General features: G+C 41.6%; 1 protein-coding gene across 7 annotated transcripts in view; it reads right to left on the reverse strand.

The window, feature by feature from the left end:
• The window catches only part of IDUA (alpha-L-iduronidase), a 46,899-nt gene that overhangs the window by 3,973 nt on the left and 29,647 nt on the right, over positions 1-13,279 (reverse strand). For 5 of the 7 annotated variants that reach the window (XM_062019117.1, XM_010208631.2, XM_062019119.1 and 2 more), the window contains 10 exons: positions 9,274-9,356; positions 8,561-8,668; positions 7,809-7,904; positions 7,053-7,255; positions 6,463-6,642; positions 3,753-3,969; positions 3,009-3,224; positions 2,298-2,419; positions 885-1,010; positions 207-283 (listed from right to left, as the gene is read on the reverse strand). In XM_062019117.1, coding sequence (XP_061875101.1) covers positions 207-283; positions 885-1,010; positions 2,298-2,419; positions 3,009-3,224; positions 3,753-3,969; positions 6,463-6,642; positions 7,053-7,255; positions 7,809-7,904; positions 8,561-8,668; positions 9,274-9,356 — 1,428 coding nt within the window. The remainder of the gene's footprint in view (positions 1-206; positions 284-884; positions 1,011-2,297; positions 2,420-3,008; positions 3,225-3,752; positions 3,970-6,462; positions 6,643-7,052; positions 7,256-7,808; positions 7,905-8,560; positions 8,669-9,273; positions 9,357-13,279) is intronic. The other 2 variants (XM_062019118.1, XM_062019123.1) reach the window with 2 other exon arrangements.

Raw genomic sequence — 13,279 nt, forward strand, 5'->3', positions numbered from 1 at the left:
AGACTGCAAATGAGTCAGGGTTGCTCTCTGTCATCACTGTGTGTAGATCCCAGTTTAATTTGTCAGATAAATACACTACAGCATTTCTCAAGGAGCAAGGAGTCATCAATTTTATAAACCCATTTAACTTTGTAAGACTGTCAGCAACTTAGAGAGCAATGTGCTGGTAACGTGGTTACATGCATTTTATTTTAAAAGCTACTTACTTTGAATTTACATGGCCATCGTCCCACAACACAATAACCTGTCCCTTTGTGAGAGGGATCAAACGAACATCGGTCACCTGTCCAGAGACACATGTCTATGTAAGAAAACTGAGTAAACCTATCAGCCAGGTCAGACTTCTGTGTTCATTCACCCTTACTAATGATTTGATTATTTCCATTCAGTCCAGGGTTAAAAACAAAATTCCTGGCTCTGTGGCTTTGCAGCCTATGTCATCAACCAGTCAACCTTGCAGAGAGGCTCTGGGCAGCACTACCATCATAGGTGGGACTGAATGAGCAAGTTCAGATTTCTAATACATCACAGCCACGATTCCATTTTATTTTTAAGTATAAATTATTAACTGGAGAGTTGTCAAGCCTGGTAGCACATGATGTGATTTTAAAAGTATATATATTACTTTCCAGTATCACATTATTATTTTCTCACCATGGCTAAATCTGCATTTATCTCACTGATGACACCTACTACTTGCGATGAAATGCTTTATCTTGAAATATGCCTCGAAGAGCCTTCTCATCAAATGAGAGAAGAATTGTGCATTTACCAAGATTTCAACAAATAACAGATTCAAATGCTAGTCTGGCTCTTCTTGGCAAGACTTAAAGCAGGAAGCAGTTTCTAATCTGGTGAGCCTAACAGTAAAATGCAACACATACTTGATTAGGAACAGAACTGGGTCTTGCACAAATGTGGATAAGGAAGACAGAGGGAATAGGAAAGTCTTGCTTCAGCATCAGGATGCCACCTTCAGGAAATGGCAATGGGCCTACTGTCACTGGATCCTGTGGAGCCAAAAAGAAGTGTTGTGAATAATCTTTCATTACAGCACTTGACAGCAAATTGCTACATCAGTGTAAAGTGGCTGTGTATTTAATTTGGGACTCTAAATTTCCAGCAGATTTGGTACTATTAAGTGGTTTACAGCTATCAAAGTTCTTCAAGTTGGGAGAATTTCCTATCTTGCCTGTTTTACAGCTCTTCAAGAAAAGAGAGGGTTTGTCCACACCACAAACTGGGTTGATCGCAAATGCCCTTTAGACACAATCTGTCACTTTTAGTAACTACTCATGGATGCCTTTCAGGCTAGTGATCCTTTATAAAGCACATGCCTGCCTCAGCTATGGTTTCCCAGCATGAAGCCACCCAGCCAGTCTCCAAGGATGAGGTTTCATCAGATGGCCAAGGGTATCTAAAACCTTGCTACTGCCCTGTTGAAGGAAGATTTGATGGCTCCCTAGAGTATCCCCCAGGCCTTAGCAACAGTAGCTTATGGTGGCTGAGAAAAGACATAGTACATAGACACATGTCAAAGTCAGAAGGCAACACTGTTTATGGGCCCTGAGGGGGATAAAAGTGGCCCTTTTACTTTAACCCAAGGGTCTGAATGCAGAGGGAATCTATGGGACATGAAGCTAAAGTAAGAGGCTGCTCACACATTCTCATATACAGTAAGGAATCTGGACATGGCTTTTGTCAGTAAGGAGGAATCCTCAGAGAAGACTTACTTCTCACATCTCTCTGGGGTGCATTCAGAACTGCTGAGTATGAGGGGAAACTGCAGGCCTTCCTGAAAGTCCTGCAGAGATGCCAAGCATCTTCCAAATATGCACTGAGTAGTTTCACTTCAGGGAGCTGTTTGTTTTGTTATGGAGTGGGGTTCCTTTCAACCTTCTAATGGAGGAATTTGGCCCTTCTGTGATATACACAGGAACATATGACATATTTGGAGAGATGAAACAGAAAGGGTCTCAAAGCTCACTGAAGTTTCAGGAAGAAGGAAGGCAGAACTTGCACCGTAGCAACTTTGGCTCCTTATTTAAAGGTAAGCCAGTTGCAAAGAATCAGGTCACTTGCATTTAGTCTGTTGCATAACACAAAGGCAGAAGTATCAGTTGTGTAACAGCTACACTTCTCTGCGTGACTGCAAGTGCATTTTCATAGGTACACAATGCTCATGACTGGGCTAAGGAAATTTTGACTACCTAAGCTGATTGCTTGTCTATTTAGTTGTAGTTAACCAATTTGCAAGTTCTTTACACACAACACTTCAAGCAAATACGTGTTCATACCTCAGCATCCCTCATGTGACGGAACTGTTCTGGGGAAGGAAAGTCAGGACTTCCTAGCCCTCTCCACTTCAGGTAGGGATTGGTTTGGTTGTTATCCAGGTAATATGTCACATACACCAGTTCTTTAAGAATAAAAATGAAAGAGAGCAAACTCTTTACTTGGATTTAAAGATTAACAAATTTAGCAGAAGGTCTCTGTCTTCTTCCTAGTCTACCTTCTTAAAAGCCATTTCAGCACTTTGGAGCCTGGCTTCCACCAGAAAGTCACAAGGCTAGAAGTCTTACAAGGCTCTACAATTTATATTTGCCAAGTTTAAATTTCAAACTACTACTTCTAAAATAAGAATTGAAACCTTATTAATTTTTGCACAGGTTTGTCAGACCACTTCAGCAACTGTGTAATCATGCTGACTGTCTTGGAGTCATCCCAGTAAGGGAATTGTTGCCTGCCAATATCCAGCTAAGGACACAGATTAATAGTTTTCCAAAAAGGTACCACTTTCTGCTGCCATTAAAGGCAGGGTCTAAGTGAAGACATTAGGAAACAATCTCTGCTAGGAGAGCACCATCATACCTCAAAAAAATCCAAGAGAGCAATGAAAGGCAACGAAACTCACTTTTATAATGAAATGCAACTCAGCAGAAGTGTTCTGGCAAATGTTTTTTCTTAAAGATCAATTATGTGAGCTGCCTACATGATTCTTTGTTTACCTCTAAGTTTGGGGAAGTGGGTGGCATTCACTGTGATGGTACTGATGTTGGATGAAGTCCTGTTATCCTCACTTGAGTATATCAGTATAGTAGCTTGCCAGCTGTCTGAGGGTTGCATCTCACTTGGGGTGTGCACAGATGCCAAGACACCAACTGTGGCGTTTTGGGTGCTTTTACCTTCACTGCTCTTCACTTCTGCAAAAATCTGCTTTTCTCCTTTAAAAATGTGACAAGTGGGAAAGAATCACTGCTAGGAAGGGTCAAAACACAGAAATCTACAGGTTGAGCTACATTCTAGCTTATTTTACCAGGTACAGCATTCAGCTGGGCTTTTGTACAGTGGCATGTACACTTAGTAGTTCAGCTAGCAACACACAAGCATGTTAACAGTCACTTCAGACCTTTCTTTAGTGGGCTGCATGGGCCTCATAGCTGTGGGGATTTCTCAAAAGATATTCATAGTCTGATACAATGACAAAAGAGGAAAGAACCCATCTCCCAGAAAAGGAGCGTCTGGAATACAGAAAGCGGGAAATTAAATCAAATGGAAGACTAATCATCAAAAACATCTCCTGAGTAATTTCTCAGAGGAAGTGAGGTTTCACTTTCTTAACACATCTGGTAAATAAAAATTAGGATAAATCCTGCTTCTATCGATGGTGAAATAGCTGAAATAATCTCTCTCAGGAAGGAAGCTTCTAGGTAGAAGTTACTCATGTGCTCTTTAACCAGTGGTTACCATACCTAGCAGTGCCAGCAGGCCCATGACAGTCAGCACTGGTTTCCGCACCATCTGGACATGAGGTGGCTTTGTATTGTTCATCTGAAAACGTGCTATCAGAGTGCGCTGTGTGAAGTAGTGGGGATAGTAGCTCAAGAAGGCATTGTCATTACTCAGCAGTGTGTAGTTGATGGTGTTATTAGCTTTGGAAATCAGCAGGTTTTGATGCTGGATGATTACCTGCAAAGTTATAGAGAAGACAGAACTTGTCAGGGTTTAGCAAGAAGCTGGTTTTGCTTGGTAACAGGGGGAGCGGGTTACAGTGAAGACCTGGTAAAGTTTTTAGACTCTCCCCCGGCTCCTGGGTTCACACCCACTTCCGGCCCGGCTGGGCCAATGTGGCGCCTCTGTGATCACTATTTAGGGATGGGAATTTGAAGTGCTTGGGAAGGTGGAAGAGCAGTACAAGATGGAGGTGACCACATGGACCTCACAGTCAGAGGAGGAAGGAAGGAGCACCAGACATCAGACCACTCTGAAAGCCGTGGCGAGAATGCAGGCTGTATCCCTACAACCCATGCAGGGCAATGGCAGGACTGAGAGCCACCAGCAGCTCCGTGTGAGTGCATCCGGATCGGCGAGGGACTGTGTAGGGAGGCGGCCATGGCCCAGGCCGTGCTGGAGAGCCTGCACGCCGCAGAGCAGCCCCATACGAGAGGCAGAGAGGAGCTGCAGCCTTTGGGATAAATGCACATCGGAGCAGCCCGTGCAGGGCTGCCGTGTGTGTGAGGTACCCCACGGACTTGCAGGGAGGAATGGTGCAGAGCCCACTTGCCCTGAGGAGAGGCAAACGGCAAAAGCTACCAGGAACAGACTGACTGAAACCCTCACTCCCTGCCTCCCTGGGCCATTCAAGGGGAGGAGAAGGTAAAGACGCCAGGATCAGAACTCTGAGCATGGATCAGGGGAGGGGTGGGGTGAAGATGGTCTTAAAGGGCTGGTTGGACTCTTCATCATTGAACCACTCTGTCTTGTTTTATTTTGGTTATATTTTGGGGTTTTATGGTTATGCTTTAGTTGGTGTTGCATTAAATTATGTTCTGTTTTCTTCCCCAAGCTGAGTAGCCTGGTCTGTTTTGTCCTGGACCTTAAGTGGCAGTTAAGCTCTCCCTGCCCTTTGGCAATCTTTGGTACTTGAGGGTAACTGTGGTCTTTTGTTCCCTGATGGGCCTAAACCACTATACTTCACACTGGAGAAAATCCAACAAATACACAATCTCTGTATATTTGAAAAATCTTTACAGAATATTGCAAAGAGTTGTCACTCTAACATGTAGAAAAGTTCTAAGTCGCTCCTCACAACTCCTGGAGAAACTATTCTTTAGGTAACAGATTAATGACTGGAAAATTTGAAGTTTTGCAGTAAAAAGTCTCTGAAATAACTATTAGTAGTATTCTGCATAAATTATGAATCTATTTTTCTGGGTACTGCACTATAAATGATGTTACTCCATTTTGAATTTTAAAGTAGTAATCTTGATTTACCATCTGCATTAAAACTAAACATCTCTCCAAAACTGGAATTCCCTTGTACCCATTACACGGCTGTATGGGAGCTGGATTCTGTTCCTCAGTAAGTCATTTTACCCACTTGGTGGTAACATGGAATTGGTTCTCCCAGTATTTCACTGGTTGCTGTGCTGCTCTCCTGCAAAATGTCAGAGCTTTCAAGCACTCCGTTTATCCAATTGCACCCAAGTATCAGAATCAAACAGAGCTTTAGAAGGCTCACAATAGGTGTCATAATTTGCATCCCTAAAAGAACATGGGGGTCCAGCTCCTGTGTTGAATGTGGTTTTTTTTTTCTCCCCTCATATCCTGTGTCATTAAAAACCCTGTTGTTTGCTCTCACAAACTCCCTGCAATGCAGCCAGTGACCTGTTGCTTTGGAGAAGACTGCTTCTGTACAGAGCCTAAATGAGCTGGGTGCCTTTGCCTCCACAGGAATAGTTGAGAAGACATAACTTGTTTCTGGTTGAGATACATCCTTACATGTTTAGTTTTCTACTTTAGACAGGTGTGCTTGGATTCTGGATGCTGTATAAGTTAGTGGCCCACAAAGCAATAGGCCTGCAGAGGGAACTACTGTTACACAGGGGCAAGAGCTGAGCTTGTTCTGGGGATAGAGCATTCTCTTCTCCTTTTCTGATCAACTGCAGTAATTACCAGCAGTAATTAGTAAGACCACATGTACAGTCATTATCCAAAACCAAAGAATGGGCTTATGCTGGTAGCTCAAGGGACTTCTTAATTTCCTCTGATGTCTCTTGATGAGATAAACTTGAAGGAGCTGAGAAATAACGGCTCATATAAGTGAGGTGATAGCTATCAGTAGTGAGATGATAGAAGTAGTGGAGAGGCAATATAGTGGGTATAGTCTTCTTCAATGGGTCTAACTGGGGAATGGTATACGATATCTGACATTCTCCAACACGTGGAAGGCTAGTTCTCACTTAATTTTTTCTGAAGGAAGATGGAGAAAACTAATACAAAATAAACAAAACTTCTGAAAACAGATTATTCAGGGAAATTGCAGCTATATCAATAGGGAGCTCGCCTTTTGTTGGATCTGCAATTGTAAGTAGTTCCTTAAAGTTTGTAAGTCTACTTTTACAACTGAATTTATGCATCAGGAGATGCTACTGTGACAAGACTGTCAATGAACTGAATTACCTTTACAACCATAGCTGCATAGGTCACATCAGCTCGCCACAGTAGTGGAATGGACCATCCAACCATTGGATCTGCTTCATCATTGTATATCGCAACAGTTGCAAAAGTTGGAAAGAGCTTCTGAATTTCTTCAACAGCTTCTACTTCTTGTTGCAAGATGGAGAGAGAACTTCCACCTCCCTGCAACAACATTTCATATATGCTAGGTGTCAGTGAGTAAACAGTAAACACACAAATATAACATGCAGACACAACTATATTCTGAAAATATGTTACTGAAGTCCCTGAGAAGCTGTGGGCCAGACAGTAACAGTATTTTTACCTAATTCATTACAGTATGTGCTGTTCGCACAAGCTCCTCCTGGAGTATAAAATGGAAAAGAGGTTGCTTGCCCTGGGAACAGGGAAAATGCAAATTCACTTTGAGGTGAAGACTTGCAACTGTACATCTCCAAAGTTTCACTAGAATAGGTAGCCATGCTTCCTGCTATAGACTGGACTATATATCTGGAAATTAGCTTTCTCAATCAGAATAAAATGAAACTTGAACTGATTAAAAAAATACCCTTAAGAGGAAATCTTGGCCTCACCTTCTTATGGAGAGAGATGTAGTCCAGCCTTACACCAGTCTCCCCTGTGAAGAAGTTGGTTCCATTGTAGCAATGACACAGAAGACTCCAGCATATGGGTGACCTGGGTAAGGGGTGGAAGGAATCCCCAGGCCCTCCAAATTTTAGTAGAGGACTTGCTGCTCTTAATCCTTCTGAGCAAGCATCATAATAGTTGAGAAACCCTGAAGTCCAAGTAGATATATGTATCAAAGATGATAACTAAAAACAGAATCTTGGCCTAAAACTATAGGGAGATGCTCTAGCTCTGTCATTGCATTTATGAGCAGGATCTCACAAAATAGGTCTAGTCTTTCCTAAGCACTGACAGAAAACATCAAAACCTCATATGCATTCACCAGGTCCTTCCAAAGGTCTTGTGAGGACAGGTTCCCAAAACACACATCTGCCAGTAAACATTTTTCATTTACTTCACCCCTTTTCCACCCCTAGTAATCTTACTTTATATTCAAATAATGAACTGTGCTTTCTTAGTGTAAATCTCTTCTGATTTCCCTGTCCTCCTGTCCCTCTATTTATACTGATATCCAGGCAGGGAACAAAGTGTAGTCAGTAACATCACCTTTGCAAAACAGACAAGGTACAGCTTTCACATTTCTTATCTGTCCTATCTACCTTATTTCTTTACCAGTATTCCTCCTCTCTAATAGCCACCCCTCCACCTACCCCACACGTCTCAATTCACTACACTTGTCAAGTGCTCCAACACACACTTACCTTTCACTGTCATAGACACATTGTCAAAGTCATGATGGTCTGGTTCATTCCATGTTTCAAAATTCCATTTAGCAACATGCTCCAATCCATACCTATCTGTAGGATAAACCTCATTTATTAGTGAGCTGCACATTCACACAATCCTATCAATTAGGGCTACAGGCAAGGTTCAGAACTCAGAGCTATAACAGGGTGTAAATATCACCTATTTTTAATAATGAGGGAAATACAATTTTGGTAGTTTCAAAATGACCTCTCATTTCCAATGAAATGAAGCAGTATTTGAAAAAGATAAAAGGTGAGTGGGAGGCAATGTGAACTGCAGCTTGAAGGCAATGAAGGGCACTCACCTAGCCTTAATTCAGGTTGAGGCCTTCTGTCTCTACTAGAGTTACTTGAGGCTGATGTGTGGGAAATATTGATGTTATCGTGCCCCAGTGCAAGCTTGTGGTTTATAATCACAACAACATGACTGAGTTAAAAGTCAGAACTAAGAGGCAGGTCAAATATGCTACCAAGAACACACTACTCATTTAGGATATTGGTCATGAATCAGCAAAAAAAGGGGTATTACCCCACTGTTTGGGCATGGGTTTTTCCTGTTCTGGGAAAAAGACTCCTATGTTCAGGGTCTTGAAATTGATCACAGTACACTGAGCTTTCTGAGGCAGTTGGAAGGGATTACAACAGAATAAATATCAAGTCTTTTTTTTTTCCTTATGTTTTGAGGTGGGTTTTTTTTCTTAACTTACCTATGTATCTGCTGGCCAGAAGTGCAATTAAGTTTCTCCATCTTACTACTTGTTCTTTATCTTCAAAATTAAAAAAATATGCTGATGGATTTCCCATCAATTCAAATCCTAAAAAAAAAAACCAAAAGGTCTCCTTTTCTTTGTGAATGCTAACTCCTTCCAATTAAAGGGGGAGTTATTGCCTTTTGTGAAACAAACTTTAAATGAAGAAGCATCATTTAAATGGCTTTTCCTTCCTGTTTCTACGTGTCCCCACCAGGAATATTTCAGATTTGAGGTTACTCACATTTGTCACTTGCCAAAGACTACAGTAATCTATTAATACTTACCATCACAAATTCAGCAGGAACCTTACATGGTAGATGTATGCAGAAATCCAAAGGAAGCTATACTTTGAGTTTCTGCTTCTCTGGTCCTTTTAGGTACATCTTAATAGGTATGAAGCTTTCTCTTCTTCAAGAGAATTTACTTCCCAATTGATACATTTGAAACTGTTGTTGAAAGCAATGTAAAAACCCCTTTTGTATTGTCTTGGTGCAATATTGTTTTGCTCACACTGTCTGTGTTTATATGGATATGAAGTAAAGCCAAGTAGGAAAAGAATCCATTTTTATGAAAATCAGTTTTGACAAAGCTCTCTAAGAAGTCTGTGATAATTGCACAATATGGGCAAACAGATGTAGCAAGCTGTGGAGGTAGGCAGCTGCCCTTACCTGGAATTAGCTTATTTTTCCACAGGCAATCCATAAGGTTATCCAAGGCAGTAAAATTGCAGTGAAGTTTCCCATTCATCACCCTGAAGTACACAGGTAATAAAAAGTAAAAATGTAAATTTTAAAGCAAAGGTGGCACTTGGTTGCAGACAATGGGTGAGAAGGCTGCCTTCTTTTGCCTCTCAAAATTTTTCACATAACTAGGGTTCTCGGAACTTCCTTCCTGTAAAGTAATGGATGTTTACTGTCAACAAGTCGAGCTTCCTGTCCAATCCATGCCCTTTCCTAGTCTATTAGCAGCAACAGAAGCAATATAATAAACTTGCTTGCAGGATTTTGAGTTTTTAACACAGTATTAAGGTTTTAAACTCTTTGTTGAAGGTAAATTTACCTAAGCATTTTTGGTTAAGCTGTCTTTTCAATTTCTATTCAATTACCTACTGCTAGATCAGCTACTTTCCATCTTGTCTCATATGCAGTCTTTCTTAATGTTCTCTTAATATAATATAGCTTTTTAAATAGTGCTTCTTAGAGGTTCAGGACCAGCTGAGAAATAACTTTATATCTTCCAAAGAATGCTGAATTTATGCACAGAATATCTGTAATTTTTGCTTCACTGATAGCATTTGCTTACTCTTCCTCCTGTACTTTAAGGATCTCAAGCTGCTATCCTTTTATGCAGTTTTGAACACGTGTTCAAAGATTTAAACCTGTATTGTGCTGTTTTTCGCTGGGATAGAGTTAATTTTCTTTGTAGTATCTAGAGTGAACCTATGCTTTGGATTTCTGCTCAAAACTGTGTTGATAATACAGAGACACTTTCATTACTGCTGAGCAACACCAAGGTTTTTTCTGATTCTCACACATCCACTTGCAAGTAGGCTGGGGGTGCACAAGAAGTTGTGAGGGGACACAGCTGGGATAGCTGACCCTGACTGACCAAAGTATGACTATACAACGTCATACTCATCAACAAAAGCTGAGGGAATATGGGAGGGGAGAACATTCAGAGTGTTGGTGTTTGTCTTCCCCAAGTCACTGTTACACGTGATGGAGCCTGGCTTTCCTGGGGATGGCTGAACACCTGCCTGCCCACCCATGAGAAGCAGTGAATTAACTCCTTGGTTGGCTTTGCTTGCATGAATGGCTTTTACATCACCCGTTAAACTCTTGGTCTCAACCCATGAGTTTTATTACATTTATTCTTCCTATTCTCTTTCACGTCCCACTTAGGGAGGTGTGAGCAAGCAGCTGGGTGGTACTTAATTGCTTACTAACTTACCTGTTTAACCCCAATGACAGTCATGATGCATCATTTTGTGTCAGTCAATCTTGCATGGGCACAAGTGTTAAAAATCTGGGCATGAGCCTGCAAGGAACACTTCATCTACCCAGGGGATGAACACTGGCATTTGCAATTATTTATTATATATTTGAAGACATGCTTTAAACTCCTGAAAGGCTTTTCTTGCCGGGTATCCAGTGAAAACAAATATATTATGTGGGCCAATGTATGGTTTTCCACAACTTCTGAACTTGTGGCTTGATTTAACTGAAATCTGACAGAACAGGAGAAGTTTTGCCAGTACGAAGTGCCAAGTATTTCTGTTGACAATATTCTGGTATTTGGTCCAAGCTACAGCCATGGCCTGGTGCCCAAATTCTGACCTCAGTATGTCCTCAGCAAAAGGCTTGTGAGCACCCTTGAGCTAGCCATAGGAGGGCTGATCAGGGTCTTCCCAGTGCCTCTCAAAACTGATTTCTCCAGCCTTGCCAGAGTGCTACATCTAATTTCTCTGGTACCATGAAGACTGAGCCCTGCCCCTGCTCTTGCCTACTCTTTCTTAAGTACCTTGCCTCTTCAGTGAAGAACCTGTAATAGCAATCCCAGTGTTCTCAGAGAATTAAGAAGGGCTGACAGAATTGCCTAGTGAATAAAGAAGTGAATCGTGCACCCTGAAGAGGACAGAGTGCTATCAGCAACTCTGAGTATGATCTAGAAGTGGAAAACAGGACAGGCAGAATAAACGTAACATAAGCCATATCCATTGTACCAGCTCCACCTGTAATGTAAACAAGCACACAATCTTAGCCCTAGCATAGTCACACTCTTTTACCAAACACCTGAAACTGGATTTTCTCTTTTAAAGTATGTCCTACCACCACGACAGTAATTGTCATGTCTGCAGCCACTGATGGGCTTGTGGTTCCTGTCAGAGTCAAATGGTATACCTGTAAAAGAACCAAATAGCAGAAAGATATTTATTTACTTTAGAATGCATAAGAGCATTTTAGAAGTTACTGTTGAACTAAAAAATGTGCACTTGGAACTAGGGGATTTGGGTTTGAGAGGTTTTTTTTTTGGCTCAGGCAGAAGTTAAAAAGCTTAAAAAAAAAAAAGTCTGACAGTCCCATTCCAAAGTTCAAAGACAAATATTTTGTTGCAAAAGGTAGCTCTGGTCCCTCAGATCCATTAACTATTTCTAGTTGTACCCTGTGTTCTATTTAAGTATTTGCTTACACACACATTAACAGTTAGCAAACATAAGAATTATTAACTCTATTGTCTTGTAAAAAGTTAATAACACCATTCAGATAACAGCGAAGGAACTAGTGTCTTCCTGACTCCAGTATAAGGTCTGCACAGTACTATGTGTAAATATGTCTCAGTAAGATCTTCTATCTGACACAAGTACACTTAAGATCCCGGTACACCTTTTGTCCTCTGTCAATTAAAACACTTAAAACAGAATGCCATTGACAGCCATGACTGAAGTGAGTTCCTGTGTTTTATGTGTGTAGGTGTAGAGGCACTTCTTACATCCTTTGGCTGATCTGTCATGTTATAAGAATCTTGCCAATGCTTGAAAATTGATTAGCTAGTATGCTCGAATTAATGAAATGACTGCTTGAGTGACAGGGTTGCTGCTACTTTTCTGAAATTGATGGTTTTTTTCATTACCAATATGGGATGACTAGAATTTGGATTGCATGGTTGCATGCCACATGGGTGTCTGGAAGCCACGCTCACTGATGCACATGAGGCACAGCACAACCTGTTATTATTTCCAAACATTCTGCATGAGGAAGATTAGTTCAACTGTCAGGCTGATACCAGGAATGCTATAAATATAACTGAAGACCAGATCAAAACTGTTACAGGCACATGACAAGGTAAATTCCCGACCCAGGACAAATTCACTCAAGTGAGGTTCTGCTCCCCCTCTACTCTGCCCTGGTGAGGCTTCATCTGGAGTGCTGTGTCCAGTTCTGGGCTCCCCAGTTCAAGAGGGACAGACAGCACAAGGCCACCAAGATGATAAGGGGACTGGAGCATCTTCCTTATGAGGAAAGGCTGCAGGAACTGGGGCTGTTTAGTTGAGAGGAGACCGAGGGGGGATTTCATTAATATTTATATGTAAAGGGTGGGTGTCAGGAGGTTGGGGCATCCCTTTTTTCTGTTGTATCTAGCAAGAGGACAAGGGGTAATGGGATGAAGCTGGAACACAAAAAGTTCCATTTAAACATAAGAAAAAACTACTTTATAGGGAGGGTGAGGAAGCACTGGCACAGGCTGCCAGGGAGGTTGTGGAGTCTCCTTCCTTGAGAGGTCTTCAAGACCTGTCTGGACGCATTCCTGATCTGGGTGACTCTGCTTTAGCAGGAGGGTTGGATTAGACGATCCCTAAGGATCCCTTCCAACCCCTACCATTCTATGATTCTATGATTCCATGACATTGTCAAAGCTGTTCAAAACAGTTTCGTACATCTGACCTAGGACCTGTTGGTGCCACATTGCATACCTATGATCAAGTCCTCGGTAGCAAGCTCAGAGAGTTTTACAGTTTTCTACCTTTTGCCTGTTCCTCTTCAAATTTCTCTGCCCTTAAGCCACACTTTCTAGACATCACTGTCCTCAACTATGAACATGCAAAAGGCATTTGATTTGATTGCTTGCCAAGACTGGGATTGCTCATCATTCGCTGTCAGGTATTTCTGATGTGGA

This window comes from Colius striatus, chromosome Z, assembly GCF_028858725.1.
Source record: "Colius striatus isolate bColStr4 chromosome Z, bColStr4.1.hap1, whole genome shotgun sequence".
Lineage (NCBI taxonomy): Eukaryota > Metazoa > Chordata > Aves > Coliiformes > Coliidae > Colius > Colius striatus.